The 27,337-nt window shown below is 33.7% G+C and overlaps 1 protein-coding gene across 3 annotated transcripts; it reads right to left on the reverse strand.

Annotated features, from left to right (window-relative positions):
* Window positions 1-1,139: 1,139 nt before the first annotated feature.
* LOC126777887 (facilitated trehalose transporter Tret1-like) lies at window positions 1,140-27,337 on the reverse strand. 3 transcript variants are annotated; one of them, XM_050501176.1, is made up of 4 exons: window positions 27,120-27,337; window positions 4,231-4,279; window positions 3,496-3,631; window positions 1,140-2,636 (listed from the first exon to the last, which is right to left on the reverse strand). In XM_050501176.1, exons 2-4 carry the CDS (start codon window positions 4,249-4,251, stop codon window positions 1,297-1,299), a joined length of 1,497 nt encoding a protein of 498 aa, XP_050357133.1. In that variant the 5' UTR covers window positions 4,252-4,279; window positions 27,120-27,337; the 3' UTR covers window positions 1,140-1,296. The 3 variants fall into 3 exon arrangements, with proteins under 3 accessions (XP_050357133.1, XP_050357134.1, XP_050357132.1); XM_050501177.1 differs by lacking the exon at window positions 27,120-27,337 and adding an exon at window positions 14,400-14,490; XM_050501175.1 differs by lacking the exon at window positions 27,120-27,337 and adding an exon at window positions 4,830-4,966.

Consider the following 27,337-nt stretch of genomic DNA (forward strand, 5'->3'; position numbering starts at 1 on the left):
GAACCTTCTCTTGATACCTACAAGCTATTATTGGCTGGTAAGCTTTAAAGCCACTTGAGCACGTTTCCCTGGTGTCTTGCTGATTTACATAGAGACGTTATAACATATTGTTTTAGGTTTGGTTAAATCGATATATAAATTGTAAACGTTATTAATTTAATCTAGTTTAAACCGGATATTTCTATTGACCACGTTTATGTATGTATGCTCACTTGCCTTTGAGAGTGTAGCTCTGCATACTTAACTATTATTTGTTAAAAATAATTAGACTAGTTTCCACCCGCGTGTGAGGGGGAGTTGTTAGGTACTCTAAGTTCTCTTGTACCCCTGACAACGTGTATGCTATTTTATGATGATCAGTTATCATCAGATCAGAGTAGTAAGAACGTGAAAGTGTAACAAGCAAAGACACTTTCACATTTATAATATTAAGTATGAACTATAACTTAGGTTCGACTAATTAGGAAGAGATTAAAAATAATTTTTAAGTTTCTCATCATATTTTTTTATCTATATTACAAATTTTAGATCGAATACTCATACTACGCTACTTGCTTAAATTATTTATTATGTTTATGAAAAATGTTTGTAAAAATAATAAGCAATTATTTATATAGTTATATGAACTCCAATGTTATCCGTCCATATTAGATCTATACACGCTATCCTGATCGAGCTCTGCGTGCTTAAGCATCCACGGCGCGCTTCTCAACATGTCATACACCTGACTGTCACAAACATGGAAAAAAAATCTATATTTCACAAGCTTTTTTCTATACTATTTCTATTTTAAAGGGATATATTTATCTTATACTGTTCGTATGTATGCGTGTGGGTCAAATATTGTAACGGCATAATAAACCAATTCCACTTAACCGATTGAGCTGAAATTTTACAAACACTTTTGGTTCTGGTAACAATGTCGTCTAGTACAGTAGGTTTGATCCGGTGGTTTACATGGATGATATTATAAGAAGACTGTCACTTATATAAGAGATAGGGTTTTGGAACTCCAGAAAAACCTTCAATTATCCGATACGCAAATTTCTATCAAAATCTGTTCAGTAGTTTCTGTGTTGTGTAAGAATATTTAAAAAAAAAGGTGTGTTGGACTTTGTAAAAAAAATAAAAAAATACTATTATTAAATTTACTTTAATGTAAAAGCTATACATAACACTTTAATAACTAAATAATATTATAAGGAAGACAAGTGGTACAAAAACGTAACACATCGCTATTCTTAATTAAACATTTTAAACAATACAATTTTGAACTTTGATCAACTACAGTTGTAACTATTTGACTACGGTTCCGTTTTCAATAAGACTTAGTTGTACCTCAACATCCATCTCCTTTTTACCCTTAAAACTGTCTTCAATATCTTGTAAAGTCCTATCCTTTGTTTCGGGTAACATAACGTACATTACCAACAAACATATGGTCAAGGTAACTGAGTAGACTAGAAATGCTCCTTCCACACCTATGGATGAATAAAAATGTGGAGCTGTTTTCATTGACACGACAAAAGCTGGCGTCAAAAATGACGTAGATAATGTTGATCCTAAGCTCCTATACGTCAATGGAAACACTTCGCCACATATCACCCAATTGAGAGGTACCAAGCCCAAACAGAATGATATACTGTAGAAGATCATTAGCGTCATTGGAACTGTGTCTAATAAAAAACTCTGAGTAAGTATTTCGGCTTTTCTTAAGTATATAAAGATGGATATTAAAGCAAGTGATAATACAGTCATTGCGCCACTTGTAAATAATATAGTTCTACGTTTAACATTCTTAAGTAAGAATATTGCTAAGAAAGCGCACACAGTTCTCAATAAATCTATTACCGTAAATTGCCACGTCACATCCTTCGGATCGTCTTTATTTAAAACTGATTGTAATATTAGATTACCATAAGCTGGAACCATATGAGCTCCACCAAATTCGAAGACAATTAACATACATATAGCTATTATTAATGGCTTGTAAAATTCTCTTTTCTTAAATATCTTCATAACACCTTTTATCGTGTCGATAATTGACTTGAACAATCTTTTCACCTTTAGCGTTTCTTGTGCTTCTCTGTTCTTCCTCGATTCTTTTAAATGCTTCTCTTTTTCTTGGGCTCGTATCATCGATTCTAATTCTTCCCTTTGCTGTTCACCATCTCCTCTTAACCAACGGAAGGCTTTTTTCGCTTCATCGAATTTCCCTTTGGAGACTAACCAACTCGGTGATTCTGGGGATAAGCTTATTATGGCCATGGAAATCAGTGGAAATATAGAACATACCACCGCAGTCATTTTCCATGTGAAATGCGCGCCCCAAACGTGAGAGAGCAAAATACCTAATCCTAGTGATATAGCAAATGTGCCGAGGAACGCGCCCCTATATCTAGGCTCAGTGTATTCTGCTACTAGGATAGCTGCTAATGGAGTTCGCAGCCCCAGGGCTAGGCCATGGAGAAGTCGTGCTAATAGAAACAGTGGAACGGAATTGCCTAGGACGAATACGATCCAGCCCAAAAGAGCTGGTATGGTGCATAGTAGATGTGCCTTTTGTCTTCCATAGCGTGTCATCAAAACTGGAGATATAAAATTACCGACGATACCCATTATACCAACTGCGGACGCTGTGAAATAAAAAAAAAAACAAATCTTTAAATTATTGTTGTATATATAATTGCCACAAAATAGTGGAATGCTTGCACTGTTCTGAACTGTACAAACATGCCACTAATTTGTATCGAAGAATAGAATTGCTTTCGTTGACCGATAGCAATTTTCTAGAGCCGAGATCAAAATAGCCCAGTGATTGACCTACTTTTTTTTTCATCATGTAGTGAACCATTTTCATACGAAAAGTTTAAATGTTTTTAGTACCGTCGTTTTTTAGGTAATTTTATAATATAAGGTAACTAATAAAAGCTTAATATAATCCGGCTCATAAAAACTATTTCTACGTAAAACCGAACAAGTCCGAACTATAAAGCTATTCTGCAAGAACAAACGTAAAACTCAACACAGACCAGGATCGAGTGATATTAAAAAGTGATACACGATATTAGCTTGTAAAGTTTATTACATTCAAATGACTCTCAAATGCATTTTTTATGAAATGATGTTACCCTTCTAAATTATTACGGCCATGATGGTTGGTCGATACATAAGGATGTGTATAATGCACACTCTTCTCTCACTCTCATAATCTGACGGGACCAAAATCCGACCCGACCGAGTATAGAAGCAACACCAAAGAATTTACGTGCTTTCCGAGGCATTGGAAGTCTAGAATGCGTATTTTCAGATTGTGACTGTGATTTAATTGACAGAAAAGCATATTTTTTTAGTCTGACCAGGGATTCGAACCCATTATTTGCAGCCATATAAGCTAGCCATTTGAGCAACGAGCTAGTAAAATAGTTTTCACCAAATACAAATAGAGCTCAATATTTAGTGAAAAAAAAACCTTTTTATTGTTAGATTATTTACCAATCCATGAAGTGTCGTGATCGGTGAGTGTAACGGGCCCTCCGTCGCTCTTAATTTGGGTGAACAATACAGCGGGGAAGCCGTGAGCACAACCGTGTCCAGCTATGTTTAGCGCCGCCCCGGACACCACGAACGCCTGAAATTATATGGAAATGATTTATTGGATATGCCGGTAACGTTTTATATCAAGAACATAATTAAATGAAAATGATAGTTACCACCGGCTTGGAATCTATGATTCTACCGGGAAGAACCGGTAAGAACCTACTACTAAAACGCATTTGAGCTGCGTGGTGGAATAAGCACCAAACCAAGCAAAAACAAGGAGAGCAACCCCTTAAGGAAAAAAAGCCTTGGTTCGGCATTGGACATTTTTAGTCTTGCTACTTTTGTAAATTGACAAAAGTTCTTGAATAAACTATTTTAAGTTATTTGTATTAAAATTGTAAAATTAAGTATGTGCGTGTGTTTGTTACCTACCAACAACCGTAATTAAATTTTAAATAATATTATATTTTATAAGTAATTAATATTACTATACACGTGGAAGACTTTCGTCATACGCATGTTTTCTTTCACTTGTTTTCACGCATTAGATGAATTATAAACACAATTTAAGAACATGAAAATTCAGTGCTGCCCTTGTTTGAACTCACGATCTTCTTATAAGATTCCCGTAATCCAACCACTAGGCCTTCTCGGTTTTCATGTGATTTTTATCATAGTTATAATTACCTGTTTTATAAAAGGCTTCATCTTATCAGGACGTCATGAAGGATTCGATCTATAATAAAATTAATAAAATTAATAATAATATTGTGAAATACATAAATCAATTTATATTAAGGTCTTATATATTATATACAAATGAAAATTAAATTTTTACAAATCATGAGCGCGTGGTATGCTAGCAAGAACGCTAGTACTATTTTCACGTTAAATCGCAATAGAAATATATTTTATTTTAATTATTATTTTAAACATAAACGAACTATAATGTTTTTTTAAAAATTAATTATTATTGAAATAAAATGAATATTTATTCATTTTATTTTTAAACATACCTCAATTATTAAAGTCTATGAGTCAAGGACTCGCAATTAAGCCTCAATAAGGAAGCTACAGTCTATAGTTATTATGTTATAAAAATAAATTGAAAATAGACCTAGGGCCAGCTCGGCTCCATCTTCAAGTACACGCTAGGTTATATATTATCAACCAGGTGTTCTGTATATAGGGTATACCTATATATTTTAGACGTAAGTGTGCTCATATAATTTTTCATGTTTCAAATGGTGATATAATGAATGATTAAAAGATATATTCATACTCACACGAATATAGTTACGTCAGTACCAAAAGTTTGAACTCACATAAAGGCAATATAATTTATTATTATTTATTTAACAAAAACCTTTAAGTATAACCTAAATTGTTAAATTTCACTTTAAATATAATAATACATATAAACAATCCGATAACTTCTGGAGGTATACAAACTAATGCAATCGTTAACAATCGTTTATATGTCTCGAAGTTCGAGGACACAAAAGTTCTCAACATAGTCATTATTATTACTTTATAATTTGACGTGAATTGAACGGAATTTTCACTCTGAAATTCAATACAAAACGATGAGATTTTAATTTGATATTATTAACTAGAATCAAAGAAATAAACTTAAAAAGTGATCAAGTATCGTCAAATCCGGATACTGGATCAAATCTAATCTTATTCAAATGTTATCGCAAGAGAAACCAAAATTTAAACAATATTACCAAAACGCAGGTATTCGTACTTTTTGTGTAACGCTATGAGTTTATTATAATCTATGAGTAATATTTAAGGGACACTTCTGACGCACGAAGGTTGCTTGCATTGTAATTTATTAATAGGCAAGTGAACAAATAGGTAAATATGTTACTTGTATAATTAGTATTGTAGTTTGCTTTTAAGAAGTAATATATAAAAACTTTTTTCAATAACCTGTTTCGTAATCATCTGCAGTCTGTATACGTTTAATCAAAGTTTTTGCGTTTATAGTAGTGCACCGTCTGCAGATAAATAATAAACATATAGATAAATACATAATAATATTTTATATATATATATATATAAGAATAATACAGTAACAGCCTGTAAATGTCCCACTGGGCTGGGCTAAGGCCTCCTCTCCCTTTTTGAGGAGAAGGTTTGGAGCTTATTCCACCACGCTGCTCCAATGCGGGTTGGTGAAATACACATGTGGCAGAATTTCAGTGAAATTCGACACATGCAGGTTTCCTCACGATGTTTTCCTTCACCGTCAAGCACGAGATGAATTATAATAACAAATTAAGCACATGAAAATTCAGTGGTGCTTTCCCGGGTTTGAACCCACGATCATCGGTTAAGATTCACGCGATCTTACCCCTGGGTCATCTCGGCTAAGAATAATAATAAGAATGTAATTTTAATAAATAATTTATTCAAGACCAGTTATATGAAGTCATCTTCGTGTTAACTTTCATCCGATAAATCTATCCTCAATTTATTTCATACTATATATTGATTGTATTAAGTATATATTTATCTAATTTTTATATAAAACAAATAACAATATAATTTACAAAATATATAAGTTTAGACTATGTTAATTTTCGATTTTAAATAAAGATGGCGACGTTGTATTTATATATTAATAAGAAATAATTATTATTAATGCTTATTTCACCCCCTAGGAACGCAAGGATTGTACTTAATCACATAAATTCAATTAGACACTAATAAATATTTTATTGAATATATTATTAATATCAATATAATAAACGGTGACAATGGTTAACGATTACGGGTTAAAATCAGTTAGGGCTGCTAGCTAACGTTAACTAGACTAGCTACCCTACCCAACTTCGTAGGGGTGAAAGATTTTTTTATTAAAAATAGAAAACCTGGAACCCGATCGCAGCGTATCTACCGGATCTAATCTAAGCGAGCCAAGTACACACTCAAACACAGATACTGGTCATCACATTCGCAGGACAAGACAACTATGGATTAACACCACCACTAAGCCTATTTAAGGCCCTGAGCTTCTAGGTCAAAACAAGGTGTCGGGGTGTTGCTCCCAGAGACGACAAGCTGGAGGGAAGAGACTAACCTTGATCCCCGTATTTAATCTGGCCAATGCCAGACAGGACGAACCCTCACACGAACACACAAAAGGAAACATTTTTTTATAGAATAGGAAGGCGGACGAACATATGGGCCACCTGATGGTAAGTGGTTACCAACGCCCATAGACATTGGCATTGTAAAATATGTTAACCATCGCTTACATCGCCAATGCACCACCAACCTTGGGAACTAAGGTGTTGTGTCCGTTGTGCTTGTAATGATACTGGCTCACTTACCCTTCAAGCCGGAACACAATAATACCAAGTACTGCTGTTTTGCGGTAGAATATCTGATGAGTGGGTGGTGGTGGAGTGGGTGGCTCGTCTGGGTAAGACGAGCTTGCGCAAAGGTGGTAGGGATCACTAGTAAAATATACACACTAACGGAAGATATATAAATATATCAAGTGTATTTAACACTTCAGTACAGACTCTGAAACCCACGGCTGGTCAGAGTTCAGATCAAACGGCTTTACTTGCTTGGCAATTGAACGGTGACCGATTTAAATGACTTAATGATATCAATAGAATTGACAAAATGAAATATCAATTAATAAACAAGATCTTATTTACCGACTTTTTAAAGAGGTATTTAATACGGTTGTATTTTTTAATATTTGTGAGGTACCAGAACTCCGTAATTTATAAACTGGTTTGGAAAATTCTTTTTTTGTTTATTTAAAGAAAAAACCTGAGTGAAAATAGTGGATTTTTTTTATGGGCTCGCATTTTATTTGAAGGCTGGTTTTGTTTTTTAAACGGATAATTATTATTTTGGTTTTATTTTTAAACTTTGACAGCCCTGACCTTTGCGAATCAGATTTGACCTTCGTTGTAAGTAATCACGCCAACTAATAAAACCATTCTTATAAATAGATACATTATTATATTCATTGTTTGTGTTTTAATTGTCTATTAAATAAACTAAGAACTAGTCTCAAGACTTAAGAAACGCTCGGTTATAAGTCATAACACAATAATTGTTTTGAAGGATTTGAAATCTGAATGCAAAAAAGTATAACCAATGAATCCAAATAAAAAATGAATGAATGAAAGTTATTGGTCATGATAAAAAAATAATTTTAAATGGTACGGCCATTTTGTTCTTAATAATAAAACACATATATATACTTTCTTTGTAATCGGTGAAACGGTGTCGAAGTCTATTAACCTTAAAGAAATAACATCATCCATTTTATACATAATATTATATTTATATATAATTGGTGATAAAGCATATAAGTACTAAGTTACTTGTCGGTTCTTTTCGATAGAGCAGAATAAGTTTACTGGTGGTAGGGCTTTTTGCAAGTTCGTCTGGGTAGGTACCACCCACTCATCAGATATTTTATCGCAAAACAGCAGTACTTGGTATTGTTGTGTTCCGGTCTGAAGGGTGAGTGAGTCAGTCCAATTACAGACACAAGGGACATAACATCTTAGGTCCCAAAGTTGGTGGTGCATTGACGATTTAAGCGATGGTTAATATTTCTTACAATTCCAATATCTATGGGCGTTATTGACCAATTACCATGAGGTGGCATGCTGCCTATTCAAAAAACAGTGATAGATTTATTATATAGTTTCGCTACTAAAATTTTTCATATATATTATACTAAATATTAAATTAATTAAAACACTCGTACGTCATCACACAATCAACTCGGAAACCAATAACGCATCTTTTGACAGAAACTTTTTTTATTTTATCTATGAATGTCAAGTGCTTGTCAAACTAAGCCTCGATATAAATCAGAATTAGCGTAGAAAAAAAAGTCATATAACTTTGTTGAATTTAGTGACTTGTCAAAAATGAAACATAATTTATTGGAATTAAAAACATTATATATATACTTCTATGATGTCTCATTTTTATTGTCTATGAAATAAGGACGAATTTTGATTACTGGGGGACTGGCGACTAGCGTTCTTTTGCAGACATCATGAAGTTGATGAAAAAATAACAGAAGCAAGGAATTAAATAAAAAAAAATGTAAAACGTATGTACAAGAAAACAAACCGAATGGACCCATTTCAAGGGGAAACTAGAATAGGGGAGCAACGTGTTCATGACATCAATGCATGCGTCTTACAAACTTTTATTGCAAAGGAGACGCTGCTTACGAGTAATTCTCCGTTACAGCACCTTACGTATATTTAAATATTTATCTAAGAGATAAATACGAACTTTTAAAACCTTTTCAAAACTTGTTTTATACAAATATTATTTTTTCGTATCGTTTTCGTGTTAGAGTCGAGTTGGTCCAGTGATAACAATAAGTGAATTTTTTATACAAACTAATGAATTTTAATATAAATTGTACTTAAAATTCATCTTCTACTCGGCGATGAAGGAACATATATATCCACACCCCCAAGTCATTTATAAGCTGTATATATAAGTGAGTACTTTATTATTTTCGTCGTTAAAATGTCTCGTTATTCTACGTGAGCCTTTTGTAATATTTGTTTTTTTAAATATAGATATTATTTCCGCATTTAGGCGCACAATTTATATAAAAAGTGATATGTTTCTTTTATAACCAAGGACACTTAACAAAGGTGATTTAAAAATAATATTTTTTTATTGAAATAGTATGACCGTTTATTTTGTACGCGTCGACTACGTGTTATCCAACATAGTCTACTAACTATTTATATAAATATTTCCGGCAATTGCAATTACAATGTAAAGTACAATTTTGTAAAATATTATAAAATAAAAATACGCAATTTTTTTATATAGAATAGGAAGGCGGACGATATATATGGGCCACCTTATGGTAAGTGGTCACCAACGCCCATAGATATTGGTATTGTAAGAAATGTTAACCATCGCTTACATCACCAGCCTTGGGAACTAAGATGTCATGTCCCTTGTGCCTGTAATTACACTGGCTCACTCACCCTTCAAACCGGAACACAACAATAATAAGTACTGTTGTTTTGCGGTAGAATATCTGATGAGTGGGTGGTACCTACCCAGACGAGCTTGCACAAAGGTCTATCACCAGTGATACCAATTTCCGTTCATTTGGTGCTCTTATTGGTACGGCTTTGTGCAAGCCTGTTTGGGTAAGGTAGGTTCTAACCACTCATCTTCACTTATTCTACCTAAAGCAGTAACTTAAGCTAAGCAGTAACTTAAGTTCCCGTTTAAAGTATAATTGACCCGATGTAATTACAAGCACATGAGACATAACTACTTAAATCCCAGGATTGGTGGCACATTGATGATGTCAGGAATGGTTATATTTCTTACAGTGCCAATGTCTATGGACAGTGTTGACTTACCATTACCAGGTCGCCTGTCCGTACAAAAATACTCATACATTAATTAACAATATAGAAGATTTAACTCTGACGTCATATTTGCAGCCGCGAAAACAACGAAGCAGTTTTGCCTACGAGTTGAAACATATACCCAGAAGTTTAAGTGTAAGGGGAGGGGGAGGTGAGGTGTTAAGTACGTTTTGTCCATTTTCATACCCCTGATATATATAAAATTTTTCCTGATGATCGATTGAGTAGTTAACACGTGAGGCGTAACAAACAGATAAACAAACACACTTTCGCATTTATAATAGGTTGCGTGTTATGACTCATTCAAGAAATGTCTAGGCTAATGAAGGTGAATGTTGTAACGTTATCTAAGAATATATTAGATTGCTTGCGCATTGTTTATTTATATAACTAAGTAAATCTCATCTTGTTAAACTTTAACCAAAAATAGAATTGTATCAACACTAATGTTAAACAATGAGATTTAATATGAACAAATATTAAAAAAAATAAACCAAATAAACAAATATTTAAAATGTGAGTGGATTGAAAACGTAAATATTGAGATGACGGTTTCAAATCCGCGCAAACACAATCGATTTTTAACGTTCTTATATTATGTTTTTTAATTGTAATAAATTCTCGTACTCGTACAGATGTAAGAAAAATCTAATTAGATTTTTGTATATTCTGTTACGAAACCTTACCTTTTCACGAGATGAGCAATACACCCAACTGTAACGTATTTATAAGCTAGTACTGTGAAAAATAAATTACTTCCCTTAACCACCGAGCAAGAGACGTCAAAAAATGATAAAAGACAAAAAATATCCTCAAACGGAGATATCCCAGAAGTGGGATATTAACAGCCCTTTACTTTACATTACTTAATGTAAATATTTTTATATGAATGAATGTTAATATTATAAATGTATCATGTGATTCCATCGCTATGAAGTAACGCGTTGCAATATAATTGTTATATACAATCACGTTTCACAAGGTTTTCATGAATATATTAATTATCAATGGCGTCTGCGCGTACGTCTTTGTCGCTAGTATTGCCACTGAATGTAGATCATGTTTATAGATTCGTAGATCGTTTTAAAAATGAACCCTTACAGGATCAGTCTTGTCTTGTCTCGTTTGTCACCGAAACCACTAAACACAGTTGAATTTATACTCTATATACGTTAACCATCAATGTTTAAAAAATTAAAAATAAACGCTAATTTTCACAACTCAGTATGTAATCCTTATAAAAAAAAAACATTTTTTTTGTAATTAAATATAACTTTTTACTTTTAAAAATTAGAACTAGTGTTAGGTTTATTAGATACTTACTAAATATAATATATAAATGGGTTATAAAACACGCGGTGCGCGTTGTCACGTTATCCGAAATGAAATATCAATTAGGGAATCTTCATATCATATTCATGTACCTACATAATCTATGGTATTGTGAATTTAAGCACGACGAACTTATACATTGAGCGCAATGCAATGCTATGTTCTATTTACAATGTGTAGTATGACGTGAATGTTGAGAGCCATTAACTATAGGCACAACGGACATCTTAGTTCCCGATGGCGATATAACGGATTGTTAATATATTTTTTTATGTCTATAGGCGGTGGTGACAACTTACCATCAGCTGGCCCATTTGCCAGCAGCCTAACAAATACATTTGTCATAACAAAATGTCTTTAAAGGAGAAAAGGATTTATAGTTAAAAATTAAACTTATATGTCACCTGGTACATGTCACAGTAAAGGTGAAACGTATTATGCGTCAAGAATATTGCGCTCAAATAATACTTTAATTTTGTATCGCGCTTCATAAAAATACATTTTAAAAGACAAATCATAGATATTTTTTAATGATGCCAATTATGTAATTATTATTTATTACAAATAATTTCATATTTTTAAAGCACTTGCCATTTACTGTTAGGATTAGTAGACGTGTGTTTGTTATGATAAAATGTAACTGTCAGAGACGTGACCTCTTATTAAAAAAAAACTTTATAAACTTTATTGCGATTTGTTTCCGTATTCGAATTTTTTGCAATTAATATTACAATCATTTGTGTTATAATAGTTTTTTTTTTATTATTCCATTGAAGAACAATTTAACGTGTGACGGGTTCCGTGTTCGTTTAGAAATCGCATTTTCATCAAATAAATTTATTTATTGGTTGTTTTAAATAACTTTTATGTAAATGAATGCATTCGATTGATGAACAGGAAGTATATTTTCTTAATGAACAGTAAAATAAAATCGTTAAAATAGTAAATAATTATATAAATACTAGGTTCCGACCGCGGCTTTGTCCTTATAATTTGTGATGATAATTCATCTCGTGCTCGACGGTGAAGGAAAACATCGTGAGGTAACCTGCATGTGTCCAATTTCATTGAAATTATGCCACATGTGTATTCTACCAACCTGCATTGGAGCAGCGGGGTGGAATAAGCTCCAAACCTTCTTTTTTAAAAAAAGGGAGAGGAGGCCTTATCCCAGCAGTGGGATATTAACAGGCTGTTACTGTTATTGACCGCGGCTTTGTCAACGTGAGATGAGAGGACAGGCTAGGTAACCTATGATAGCTAATGTAAGCGGCCTCGCTAGCATACTGCAAATGAGTTTGTTTGAGCGAAATTCTTAATTAGTATTCATGGAGTACGGCTTATTTTGTTTGCCTTTTCATTACATCCCGTTATCCTAACAAGATATAAAACAAACCAGCACTTAATTAAAGAGAAATGCTTAAAAGGAAAAAAAATATCAAACATAACATACAAAGAGGTCAATGTCTCTTGTCGTATTAATTGTATTAATTAAATAATGTAAATACAAAATTCCTTACCTTTGTTTCAACAAAGCAATAATAAAAAATAATTCCATTGTTGGATTCGTTTCTTGGGTACACTTATTATTAGTGAATAAATATCAGCCCGAAAATGTCTGATTGCGAAATGCTTCGTTCGAAATAAAGCTATATTCAAATTTTCCCTTTTTTCAAAAATATATGTAATATAATATATTGGTAAATAGTTATATACTATGTCCTCGTTGATCTACCTTATAAAGCCAAGGTCCTGGTTATATGAATATTATTTATAAATATATTTAATTTTCTTTTATCGACAATAAATTGTTAATAATTGCCTGGAGTTTAAAGGTTAGCTGTAATTACAATCCCATGTCTCGGTAAGCACCTAAAGTTGGATTTGCTCTTGAACTCTTACCGGTCATGTCAACAACCGACGCTGGGTGTCGAACTCATCAAAAACATTTTTGAGGCCTAGAATTAGCTACAATATGCTTTAAGTATATTTTGTAAATTATCTAAAGCCGATTGTATGTAACATGAAACACAGGAAGCGTCGTCACTCCAATATTAGAGACGCTAAACTCAATCTTCTGATATTTCACTTGGTCAATTAAGTTCAGAGAATTGATGAGGGCTCATCCCACAAGGATATATTTTTGGTACATTTTTTCTTCTCATCTATGTAGATGACCTACCTTGTGTTTTGGATGACAATCACAAAATAGTATTGTTTGCTGATCATAATTATTATACTTTTAAAATAAAAAGATCCTGAGCAATATCTGACGATGTGACCACTCTTTTAGACATAGACTATAATTAATTACAGGCACAAGGGACATAAAATCTTAGTTCCCAAGGTTGGTGGCGCATCGGCTATGTAAGCGATGGTTAACATTTCTTACAATGCCAATGTCTAAGGGCGTTTGGTGACCACTTATTATCAGGTGGCCTATATGCTCGTCCGCCTTCTTATTCTATAAAAAAAAAAGAGTTTAGAGAAATGTTAAATGTGTAAAAACTTATATAGTACTGAATCGGGATGCGTTAGACCGTTGATACTACAAAATTCTTATCATCACTATAAATAGATGCTTTAGTTCAATGAAGCCCTCATATTAATGTATATAAATATTAATTAATACTTAATGATATTTGTGATGCAGAATATGTTACTAGGCCTTTAGTTTCTTTAAGTAATCAATTTAAAAAAGGACATATTGACTCTCGCTTCTCAATACATATTTGATAATGTGATGTATGTTCGTGAAAACATAAAATATTTTATGACATATGTATATACTATTAATACAAAGAAAAAGAATAAGCTAGTTACGAATGTTATCAGACAACACGGTTTACTAACCGGAAACATGAAATTCATGCTTATCACGTAAATAAATTTAAGGCGGGCGAAACTGCGAAGCGCAGCAATTGTACAATAATATTACACACTAAAACCTTCTCCGTAACAGTGCTTTGTCCGGTATAAGTTTTATGTATATTAGCATGGTTTTTTCAGTGATCATTGCAAGCAAAACGTTTTAAGTAAAAATAAAAATATTATTAAGTAAAAATAAAAATATTAATTTTGAAATAAAATGAAAACATATTTAACTAAGCTCACCTTACATAAGCGGTCCACCGTCAATTCAATGAACTATTTGATCGTAAAAAAATTAGCACACTATCCCCATACCGACGAAGGCGACTTGGCGATGGTAACTAAATATTTGAAGTTCCACGTTCAAATTATAAACTTTAACTTGCACGCCATTCGACCTTGACTCTGAAGAAAATCAATTTGGACATTCATATAGTTCATAACTAGGAAATAACATTGATTGAAATACATTATTGCACGTAACATATACTTTTATATATATTTCATTTTTATCTGTAGAATATATAATGGTTTCACTCGGTTAATTTGTGTTTATAATTTATTTTGCGCGTTGGGAAGCATCGTGTGAGAAATTGAAGGTTTCAGATTAAAGTATGGTATGGTATAAATATTAAGTTTACTGGTGGTAGTAGGGCTTTGTGCAAGATATTCTACCGCAAAACAGCAGTACTTGATATTGTTGTGTTCCGGTTTGAAGGGTGAGTGAGCCAGTGTAATTACAGGCACAAGGGACATAAAATCTCAGTTCCCAAGGTTGGTGGTGCATTGGATATGTAAGCGATGGTTAACATTTCTTACAATGCCAATGTCTAAGGGCGTTTGGTGACCACTTACCATCAGGTGGCCCATATGCTCGTCCGCCTTCCTATTCTATAAAAAAAATATCTATTCTTAGTAGAGCATCAATAAGTTCCAAGCATTCTTGCCCTTCAAGGAGATGAGCAGAAGTTGTGGAAGATTTGGAACTTATTCGACCACAGTTATCCATTACGGGTCGGTGAAAACACATGTTGCTACATAAGTGATTTTTAACCGACACATGCAGGCTTACTCACTTTGTTCACCGCCTAATTCAATAGTGCTCGTCCGGGTTTGAACCCGCAACCATCGGTTACGAAACTCGTGTACTAGCCACAGAGAGATCTCGGTTCATAGTAAGAAGGGATTTTGCAAACTTTACACCTAGAAAGCTTAAGAAAGGATTTAAATTTTGTTTGGAAGTCTGACTTTTTTTTAATACTACAGGTAGTCGGATAGGCAATGGTCACCACCACCACATAAAAATGGGCACCGTGAGAACTATTAACCATTTCTCACATAACCAATGCAAAACTAACCCTGGGTACTAAGATGTAATATCCCTCTTATTATTTTCTTTAAATTCACATAAAGTACAAATGGTTTTATAAATTATATTATTTTATAGTCAAATTGTTATTTCGATGCTAATTTGACTAATAAAATAAAAGTAAGTATATATATATATATTATAAATAAAATAAGGAAGAAGGAATTAACTGTTATAATAATTGTGTAATATTATTTAAAGGTAATGAAACGGATTGTAAGCATTCACCGGAAGCACCCTTTATATATTTAGTTTTTAACCAACAGAAAAGTTATGTCGGTTATCTATACTTCTGGATTCCGACTCATTCTCTATACAGAAAGCAGTAAAAATACATTGAATAGTCAAAAAACGATTGTCGGTCAAAAATTTAGTAAAAGAATGCGAAAATGCATTTTATTTATAATAAATCCGACATTCGCAACAAGTCGCGGGCACCAGGTAGTAATTTATAAAAGTGTCAAAAAACTTTTCTTACCGAGGATAATTTTCAATATTATAATACATATACTTATTTATTATATTCAAGTATATATAGGCTATAAACACTTTTGACAAACACTTTAGGATCCACATTTTACACGATTACATAAAATGTAAAGCTATCACCGTTTCGGATTGTAGATTCTGGTTCAGAAAGGACCTCTGTAGTTACTCTTTTAAAATCATGTAGAACATTATGTCAATCAAAATACAAATAATTATAATGCACAAGTGTGTGCGTATATAGTCTGCTATATAGTCTACTAGCGACTCGCCCCGACTTCGTCCAGGTTGAACAATGATCTTGAGAAGGCCATGAAAAGGCCAATAATGACTTTAATATAAGGAAAATACAAAGCTTGGGCTATATTTTTGTAAATTTCTCTAAATTTTTTAAAATAAAAAATGGCCTATGTTACTCGCTGATAATATAGCTTTCTGTAGGTGAAACAATTTTTTGAAACGGTTTATTAGTTTTTGAGTTTATCCATTACAAACAAACATAAAAATATTAAATCTTACCTGTTTATAATATAAATATAGATCAGCTTTATTAATTAACGTTTTATATAACCGCGGCAATACACATGTCATGTCAATAAACTAAGTCAGCAGAATTTGTTTATGTTATTATTTTGCCATTTAAACGAAATTATAATTATGTTTTTGATATAATATAAAAGACTAAAATAAGAATAAAAAGTTGAAAAATAAAAATAGCTACTGAACTTTTTTAATTTCTTGAATTTTTAGTTCTTTCTTTTATTTTTGCAATGTTTGTTGTTAATATTCACATGTCGTGTTTATTCCTAAGTGTTCTCTACACTTATCGTTAGATAATAAGTTTGTTTTCTAATATTTGTGTAAGTATAAGTGATTTTAAGTGATTGACCGTATTGAATGGTGGCAAGAATGATATATGCTATAATGATGCTAGAATGCTTTAACTATTTTTTTTAATTATTAATAAGCCAGCGTTTGACCGTTGTCTTGCCTGATGTTAACCTTTGACACGTTCTAGGATTTAACATGCTTGCTTAGAAGAAACCTGTTCACTCTGGATTTGAAGAAACCATCGTACCTATCGGGAAATACAGACTCAGGCAAAGTATTCCACAGTTTCACATCTGTTGAATCGCTATTCCGACTTGGGCTTTTCGCGGCACAATACCTATTGAAAAATATAATAATTCTTGGTTGCTTCTATGAATTTGTATATAAAACGAATAATTATTGGTATTTGAACTCAGAACCACGGAATCAGCAGCCTCTTAAGCCGCTGGACGGGATGATTAAAGGAAAATAACAAGAAGATAATAATGAGTTTTTATGTAAATTAAGTGATTACGTTTTTCAAAGGGATTTTAAGATTTATGCAATCAACACGCAAACATGCGATTTTATAATTATGAAATTATACCTGACATTGCTGATTACATATATATTTTAAATAATTGGTGTACGGTATTTATATAAGTAAATAACGATGACTATATAATTATATCGTCAATGAGTTGACAAATTGGGAAGAAACGTTAAGATAACCGTGGAAAATGACGATGCAGGCAAAGGCGCAAGAATTAATGTCTATGAATTCCCCATTTCTGGGGTATATCCCATCAGCGAGGACATTGGTTTAAAAACAAAGACATATTATTCCGTACAAGACGATAAAAGAGCTGATAGTTTTAGTTAATTTTCATACAAGATTATTTTCAAAGGATAAAGTATGATTATTACATAAATGATAAGCCTGTGAATGTCCCACTGCTGTGCTAAGGAATACTCTCCACTCAAAAAGGTTTGTAGCTTATTCCACGACGCTGCTCCTTTCCGGATTGGTAGATATACGTGGCAAATTCACCTTCATACGACACGTGGAGGTTTACTCACAGATGAATTATGAACTTAATTAAGCAAATGAGAATTCAGTGGTGCTTACCCGTGTTTAAACCCATTTCTTCAATTAAAATTGTTCTGACCACTAGGCTATCATCGTTCATCACGAGCCCAATTGGCGTGATGAAAAGATAACTACATAGCATTATGTGGCACAATTGTGCATTTGCCTCGCTAAAATAAATAAAAAAATAACTCTGAAGTACATAAATAAATCATAGACAAAACAATGTTGAAAATGTCCAGTCAATTGATTAATTAATGGAAATACAATTTGTGATGAAACAAATAATAATAGTAAATGTAATTAAGGCAAAAAAATTAATCACCTGCTAAATTAGTGGATAATTAAAATACTAGCAATCAACTTTATTCAATGCTAAAAATAAAAAGCAGATTTGTTTTTGGTTTCATTTGTTTAATTTTTTTTTTAAGTTTACGTTACAAAGTATTTATCTAGCCACCCATCCCGGCTTCACAGGAGTTGAATCAGGATCTACAAAAAACGTTTATATCGGAACATTATACATATAACCAGTAATGCTCCCGGCATAACCACCAATCTGCATTTGAGCAGCGTGGTGGAATAAGCTCTAAATCTTCTCCTAAAAAAGGGAGAGGAGGTCTTAGCGCAGCAGTGGGACATTCACACTGGGGCTGTTACTGTAAAAGCGTCAATAGAGCCGATGGCTTACGACCGCTTGGGTTATTGACGCTCCCACATTTAATAAATTATTTAAAAAAACCGTATCATATAATTGAACTCCTACGTTATATATGTCGGTTGGACCGTATGGTTGTTATCATTATTGAATATTATGCGAGCACGGTACTAAAATTATTGAGCGTCAAGTACAAAAAACACTTTATTCTCAATTACTATTATAGCCTCTGGTTAACGAAAGTATGACAGTTCCTAGTAGAGAGGCACTAGTCTTTAGTTGAAAATTTAGTTCCGCTTGGCGTCCCCCCATCGGTGAGGCTCCACCTTGGCGCGAAGTTTCAGAATGTCGATAACAGTGCTATAGTGTTGCCAATACTTGGGTTTCGCTTCGTTTAGTGACTATATTAATAACAAGCTGTGCGGTTTCACCCGCGTATAACTTAAAGAAATCACTAAGAGCAGACTTATAATATTTCAGTATACACAACATTTTTAGTTTTAGTTTCGTAGGATATTAGTATTTATTGGTTTTCGCTGCCACCCGGATCTAGATAGGACAACATACACTTGGAATCATACATGAGAAAAATATCATTCTCTTAAATCTATTATGACATACTTGAATGTCTTTCCCTGTGGTTTATTTATTGTGACTGCAACTGCAAACGATACTTTCACAGGAAATTGTGTACATTTAAAACTAAAACATAAATCAGTTTTTTTTTAATAAGTACTTATTATCAACTAACCGACTAAGTGGTTCATTTTTCGCCCAGAGAATCAGAATTGCGATTCAAAGGGGAAACACTGCTAGCATTCTTGCCACCATTCCACGCCAAACATAATTATCTTCTATACATATAAATTTATAACTGATGGCTGTCTGTACATGGAAGATATACGAGTAAAACTATTACCGGGACCTTTATTAACGCAATAGAACTCAAAACAATGATTTTTGTCTATTTGTCTGTTTGTCTATGCGTTTGTGCACTTTTAGAAACGGCTTAATGAATAAGCTGGTACTGGGAAGCTCTCAGAGATGAATGCAATCCATAAGACTCCATGAGATATAACCCCAAGATTTAAATAAAAATTTGGAAATGAGATTACAAAGAAAACGTTCGAAACGTACTAATTCAAATTTGGTTATATACTTTTAAAAGATTCAATTCACGCGTGACATGTCAATAGTTCCTTATGTGATATTGTGAAGCGCAGCTATTTATATGAACATTTTATTGTATACTAAAATCTATGAAACGCGCTGGTATAAGTATTTTATTCTCGGGAATTTCAATTGTCAATTATTATTTCGTTTGAATTTCGACCGCAGGGCAAATCTTAGTTCTAAATTTAATATGTAATACTAAAATGATATAACAAGATATTTAAAAACAGTTGACCTAACAAGTCACTAGAGTATGTCTAATGTAACTGTGGTTTGTTGATGAAGCAATTTTCGTGAAATATTGTGATGTCATTTGTTTTTGCAAACGCATGATCTGAATTTTATATATTTTATTCATAATGATAACTGTTATTTTTTACTTGCAATGTGTACATTATTTATCTTCTTCTTCGAGTGCCACTCCGACTAGCGAAGGTTGGCAGTCAGCTTTAAATACTCCTTCTTGTTCTTCGCGAGGCGAAAGAGTTCGGCAGCACTCGCGATTCCCGTCCATTCACGGATGTTGCACAGTCAAGACTTTTTTCTGTGCCCAACAGCTCTCCTTCCGGCAACTTTTCCCATCATAATCAGTTGCAAAAGTTCATATCTTTCATGCCTAAGCACGTGTCCGAGATATGCAACTTTTCTCTTCTTGACAGTCTCCAAAAGTTGCCGTTTTTGGTTGACGCGTCGCAGAACTTCCACGTTCGAGACCTTTTGAGTCCAACTAATGGCCAACATACGTCTATAAGCCCACATCTCGAAAGCTTCTATACGTTTTTTGAGGTCTTCTTTAATTGTCCACGCCTCGCATCCGTAAATAAGTATAGGCCAGATGTAACAATGTAGGAGTCGTATGCGCACAGGGATCTTAAGTCTGCGATTTCAGAGTACTTTTTTCAACGTGCAGAAGGCACTTCGAGCTATTTCGATGCGAGTCTTTACCTCCTGTTCACAGCTCCAGGTGTCATTAAGCCATGTCCCCAGATATTTGTACTTGCGCACCCTCTAAATTTTTTGGCCTGCTACAATGATAGCAATGTCATCGAAGCTATGTTTAGATAACACCATGATCTTCGTTTTTGCCTCCTCAGACCTCAGACCAGCGTTTTCACTGCACTCATTAACACGGCTCATAATTAATTGCAGCTCTTCAGGAGATGATGCTATTAGGACTGTATCGTCAGCGTATCTGATGTTGTTAATATACCGGCCATTTATTTTGACTCCACATTCTTAGCCTTCAATTGCTTCTGCTATTATTTGTTCCGAGTACAAATTAAATAGCGTGGGTGATAATATACAGCCCTGTCGGACTCCTCTCCTTATTTCTACCTCATCAGTCTCCTCATTGTCAACTCGTACAGTAGCCTTCTGGTTCCAATACAGATTCTGCATAATACGTACACCTTTGTCATCTAAGCCGATATCATGTAATATTGCAATTTATATTCATTACTATATATTACTGAAGTATCAATAATTAAATCTATTATGTTATTATATAGTTCGTTATTTTCATGTAAGGCCGCAGACCCGGTGGTTCTGGGTTCAATTCTCAGGTCGGGCCAATAAAAAGTTATTGGGTTTTTCTGTCAGAAAATTCTCATTAGCAGCCCGGAGTTTGGAATTTGGAAATGTATACACTCCCGTGCCTCAGGAAGCAAGTAAAGCCGTTGGTCCTACGCCTGAACTCTTTTCGGTCGTGTCGGATTGCCGTTCCATCGGATTATGATAGTTAGGGAATAGAGAGTGCACCTGTGTTTGCGCACACATTTGTGCACAATAATATCTCCTGCGTAGTTGGCTAATCTCTCTTGAGATTGGCCGCCGTGGACGAAATCGGTCTGGAGAACATTATTATTATTTTCATAAATGAGATATTGAGAAAAAATGTTCAAAATATGCAAATTCATGTATGTTTACCCACAAATTTCAATAATGGTTAGTAGGTAATGTTATTTCGCTCGAATTTCGATCACTGAGCGAATAATTACATTGTTATAACACTCAATGTCGCATATCACTTTATGACATTTCACAATTGTGTTCTGCGGTGAGTATCGAGTATGTTCTTACAGAATATATCTGTATTAACGTGCTAAGAAGCCTCTAATATGTGCATAGTCAACCGTTGTTGAACCAATATAAGTAAGAATTATCTGATTGCGTGTATGTTACGTTCCTGCAATCATTGTGTAAAGCGCATATCGACGTTGGACACTAACTGTGACAGCCTTTCACTATTTACGAAGAAGTGTGTAGGTTTTTGCAGCTCTCAGAATTAGTTTTATACCATAGGAGTTTCTGCCCGTGGCTATCCCCGCGTGCGATTGGAAGGTGAAGTGTTAGATATGTACTTTTCTGTAACCCTGAAAATATGAATGCAAAATTTCGTCTTCATCGTTAGTACACAAGACGTCAAAGCGTAACTAAACACACAAACAGTCACTATCGCATTTATACATAGGATTATTGTGAAACCATAAATACACAGAAAAATAAACTCTTAATTCCATCCTCACCACCTCGATGTCTGGAAATCCACAACAGCGCAATTTTAAGGCATTTCCTGTCTCGCACAACCACTATGTGGAACCAGCTTTCGCCGGCGACTTTTCCGAACCGATATGACATAGCAACCTTCAAGAATGGACATCTGCAAGCCCTCGGGTGTTGCAGATGTCCATGGGTGATGGTAGTCATTTTCCATCAGGTGAACCTCCTGCTAGTTTTCCCCCTCTAACATAAAAAAAGATCCCTAACATGCATTGTATTGATACACATAACCTCAAATTTTCTCATAATAAAATCTGTGTATCTGTGCTTTAGTTTTATTACTTGGTGCTAATTGGTTTGCACCTGGATAGGTCAATAACTACTGAGTACTTTTATGTTCCAGTTCGAATGGGGAGTGAGCTGAAAGAAACTTAACTAATCACTCACAAACAACATTCTTAGGTAAAACTGAGAGAATACGAATTATATCAGCGGACTCTATTTCTCCTCAAAAGAGACAGGAGGCCTTAGCCCAGCAGTAGGAAATTAACAGGCTGTTACTGTTAGACTATTTCAAACACCAAGACAATATGTAGATTGTTATTTCCTTTTTTTATTAAGGGGATTATTACAAGATAAATAAACTTAAAACTCAATAAATCAATTTTATACGTCTAGATTTCGGAATGTAGATTAATTATAATCAATTAGAAACTATGTAGTTACTTATTATGTATTTGTAAAATTAATTAATATACTTGTTAAAGTATATAATTAATAGTTATTGTAATTAACAATGGTGGAGCTGTACAAAGATCAAACTTAATAATACTCGAGATAATAACATAATTTCTGAGTGTATTAATAATTACTTATTACCATAGAATAGTAGTAAAAAAACAGTCAGTTATTATCTCACTGCTAGGCTAAAGCCTCTTCCTCAACACGCTAGTCCAATGCGGGTTAGTACACAGGTTAGATACACATTAGACATAATTTCAGCGAAATTAGACACGTGCAAGTTTCCTCACGATGTTTTCTTTCACCGCCGAGCACTACGGTTGATAAACATAAATTAAGCACATGATATATAGGTTGCGCGTGTCCGGGCCCGCAATGATCGGTTTAGTTTCACGCGTTCTAACCACTAAGCCAGCTCCGCTCTATCATGCATCCATTGCATGAAATGTAATAAATAATAACACCTTACATTTTTACCTTAAAGCAAAAATCTTAAAAACGATAAAAATAAATATTATATTAAACTATCCGATAAGTCTTGCCATAAATTAACTGCTCAAATGTATACCTAACTAACGGTATAGAAATGGAAAATTCTTGCAACACTATCTGTTCAATACACAACAAACAAACATTTCGTCGTTACATAACGGACAGCATACGAACCTTCGCCATGAAAAAAAAAATGTCCCAACATGCCCGGTACTCGTGTGACGAAGTCTAATTATCTCAAAGATATATACCGACATCATTTTATTTTTTATTTTATAGACGGAAGGGAAAAGAGGCTACTAGGTAAGTCACCACTGCCCAAAGTCAATGTCGCCGTAAGAAATATTAAAAAATCCTTACATCACCAATGCACCACAAGCCTTGGGAACTAAAATGTTATGTCCCATGTGTCTGTAGTGATTAGCTCAATTCCTTTCCAACCGGAACACAAGAACAAGTAAGTGGTACTAAGTATTGCTTAATTAGAGCCTTAACACAGAAACGCGATGCGACGACGCAAGGCAGAAATGTGCGAGCTCGTGGAACGCATGGTAAGAACTTGTGAGTTGATTCGTAGGTGATGTAAGTATGTTTACACAAGCCATGGTACTGAGACGCCTTGCTGCATGAAAGCGCATCGCGGCTCTGTATGTTGCGAATTCTCATCGTGCCGATTCTCAGTTTTGTGTCTTGACCCATAAAATACGTCAACAGATTATAATAATACGCATAAGCTTCAAACTCAAAACGCATTGCCCTAAGTAACTGATCACTATATCTTATTGAATCTGAATTCGCTCATTATTGAAAAATCGCTCTGCATTCTGATTTCGGCCACGGCGACCATTCCTAAGGGCTGGAAGGGACATAATTGCGCAGGACATATTATAGTGCATAAATGTGTGCGCAATCAAAGGTGTACTCTCTAGTCTCTCACTCTCATAATCAGATGGGACGGCGATCCAACACGACCGGAAAGAGTTCAGGCACAGGACCAACGGATTTACGTGCTTTAGGCACGGTAGTGAACACACTTCCAACTTCCAGACTCCAGGCCGCTACGGAAATAGGTAGTCATGATTGAAATAATTATTATACGCTAGATCAGTTATAAGTTATATGTGTATGTTTGTTTATAAATAGGCATCTATATATGCATATACGTATATTATACGGTACAAATAGGAGGTTTGTATGTTTTTTTTTTTGTTATTTTTTTTGATTACTTCAATATATACAAGGTACAAGGTTTTTGCAATGTTGTCTCAATTATCTTCTGCCATTCGTCTTGTAGTTTTCTCCACAAGTCTACCTGACATGTAGGATAAAGTTTCCGCACCCATAATATCCCACATAAGATCCCACAATAGTTCTATCGAGCTTAAGTCTGGAGACTGTGGAGGCCATATCATGAGTTTCAACACCTGTTCTTGTTCTTTTCCTTTTAAAAAGTCCTGGCATAGTCTTGACGTGTGTTTCGGATCATTATCCTATTGAAATATAAATCCCGGACCAATTAAATGGGTTCCATAAGGCACTGCGCTTTTCTCCAATATATTTTTGTAACCTTCTTTTTTTAAGATTCATTCGATGTTGTGGCTCTCGGTCTGCCTGAACGACGTTTGTTGCAAACTGTTTCTTCAGTCGCAAATTTCTTCACAATGTAGTCAACAGTTTGCCTTGGTATCTTCTGCAGTCTTGAAATCTCACGATTACTTTTACCTGCTTCATGAAGGCCGATTATTATGCCCCTGATCTCACTTGAATATTCCTTAGTTTTACCCAATTTCTTCAAAAAATAAAACTCAGAAGTGAAAAACAAAAAAAATTTATTAGACTTAAAGCACTGGACTACGGAGAGCGTGTTTTCTGGTCAAATGACATCAGATAACTAACGTAAAAATATTTGTAGTAGTTACTCTCTATTTTAGTTATGTTTATTTCTCAATAACTAAATTAAAACAAAACTGCGACTTTAAAGAATAACTTCAAAGAAATTCTGACTTACACTATTTTGGTTTTATGATCAGGAGTCACAATAACATTAAACTGTTACGATTTTTTTTTTATAAAATAGGAAGCCGGACGAGCATATGGGCCACCTGATGGTAAGTGGTCACCAACGCCCATTGTCATTGGCATTGTAAGAAATATTAACCATCGCTTACATCACCAATGCGCCACCAACCTTGGGAACTAAAATGTTATGTCCCTTGTGCCTGTAATTACACTGACTCACTCACCCGTCAAACCGGAACACAAAAATAACAAGTACTGCTGTTTTGCGGTAGAATATCTGATGAGTGGGTGGTACCTACCCAGACGAGCTTGCACAAAGCTCTACCACCAGTAAAATTATTGTATTTATTGTGGATAAGTATTTTGCGGTGTTATACAAACAATTAAAACCTAATAAATAATTTCTTTAAAATGTATCGTTTGTAACTTAAAGAAAATGCAGGTGGCCAAATACTTTTGAGAGGTAGTATATATAATAAAGCTCGTTATATGTATACATGCAAATCGTATAATATTCTGTATACGTTATTGACTTAATTTTTATGATATTGTTTAAACTTACTTATTGCAAATGTATTTTCAAGTATTCGTTTCGTTCGATATCAAGTCCCATTGGAGTGATGGTATAAGATCTAAAGCTATTCCTTAAGAAGCTGGTCCAGCGGTGGGATACAGAATGTGACTTTAAGTGTACTCATTTATTCATTTTTAATTTTACATTAAAAACAATTATTTTTTAATCAAAAATTTTTAAAAAAAATCTGAATAAATTTGTCCCATCTTTAAATATTTAACGATTTAAACATAGGACAACTTATAATTAAAACCAAGTTGAGTCCTGACCACATCGGAACCACAGATAACCTAACAATAACATTTCGAACGCAGATTTATAGCTGTCATTGTATATATTAGAAAAGGTCAGGTTTGTCGGAGTAAAGAGAAAGTTTTGACTTAATATGTAATAATCGAACCGAGTTGGCTCAGTTGCAAGACTCAAAACTTACTACGTTTTCTAACAGAGCAGAAAAAACTTAGTATTAGGAGTGCATATAATTTGTTCTCCTAATACTAGGAGGCTTAAGGAAATATCGTGAGGAAACCTACATGTGTCGAATGAAATTACGCCACAAGTGTATTTTGCGATCCGCGTTGGAACTGCGACATGGATTATATTCCAAATCTACTTCACAAGAGGAGAGGATTTTTTTACTCAAACAGTAAGACATTTACTGGCTATTATGATTTTTTTTTCACCTTTTCTGGCGTGCCTGTTATGAATATTACGAGGATGTTACTTTATTTATTTTTCGTTTTTTAATCGAATGTGACGTTTGTCTTTTTAAACTGAAATATTTAAGTGACTATTATGTTTCTTTTATGCCAAAAAGTTAAACAAAAATATCCCATTGAGAAGATATCATATTAATTTTTTATTTGTCATATAATTTAATGTAATTAATAATTATATTGTATGTTATGGGTTTATTATATTATTTCACATAATTTTAAATACTTATATTATTCATATATTTTTTAAAGTTTTCTTCAGTTAATAAATTAAAATTTCACAATTCAATTTAAATTGGCTTACCCACTAAGTACTAGAATTATTTAGGTACTTACAAAATTTGATGATCAATATAATTAAACTTATTTCACTAAAAATAGTTAAAATTCACATAACTTCACATTTGAAAACTAGACATTAATATAATAATATTTAATCACATTTTTTAAAAGTTTTATAAAGTCTACATTTTTGTTACTGGCAATTCATTTTATACGAAATTTAAAAAACGTATTTTAAAAATCGAACACGCGCAGAGAGGGGAAAGTGACGA

This window comes from Nymphalis io, chromosome 24, assembly GCF_905147045.1.
Source record: "Nymphalis io chromosome 24, ilAglIoxx1.1, whole genome shotgun sequence".
Lineage (NCBI taxonomy): Eukaryota > Metazoa > Arthropoda > Insecta > Lepidoptera > Nymphalidae > Nymphalis > Nymphalis io.

Coding starts and splice junctions, on each gene's coding strand:
- LOC126777887 (XM_050501176.1), bottom strand. CDS start 4,251: ATGAAGCCTTTTATAAAACAG. Junction 3,632..4,230: donor TGAAGCCTTTTATAAAACAG/GTAATTATAACT, acceptor ATATAATTTCAG/GCGTTCGTGGTGTCCGGGGC. Junction 2,637..3,495: donor TCACGACACTTCATGGATTG/GTAAATAATCTA, acceptor TTTATTTCACAG/CGTCCGCAGTTGGTATAATG.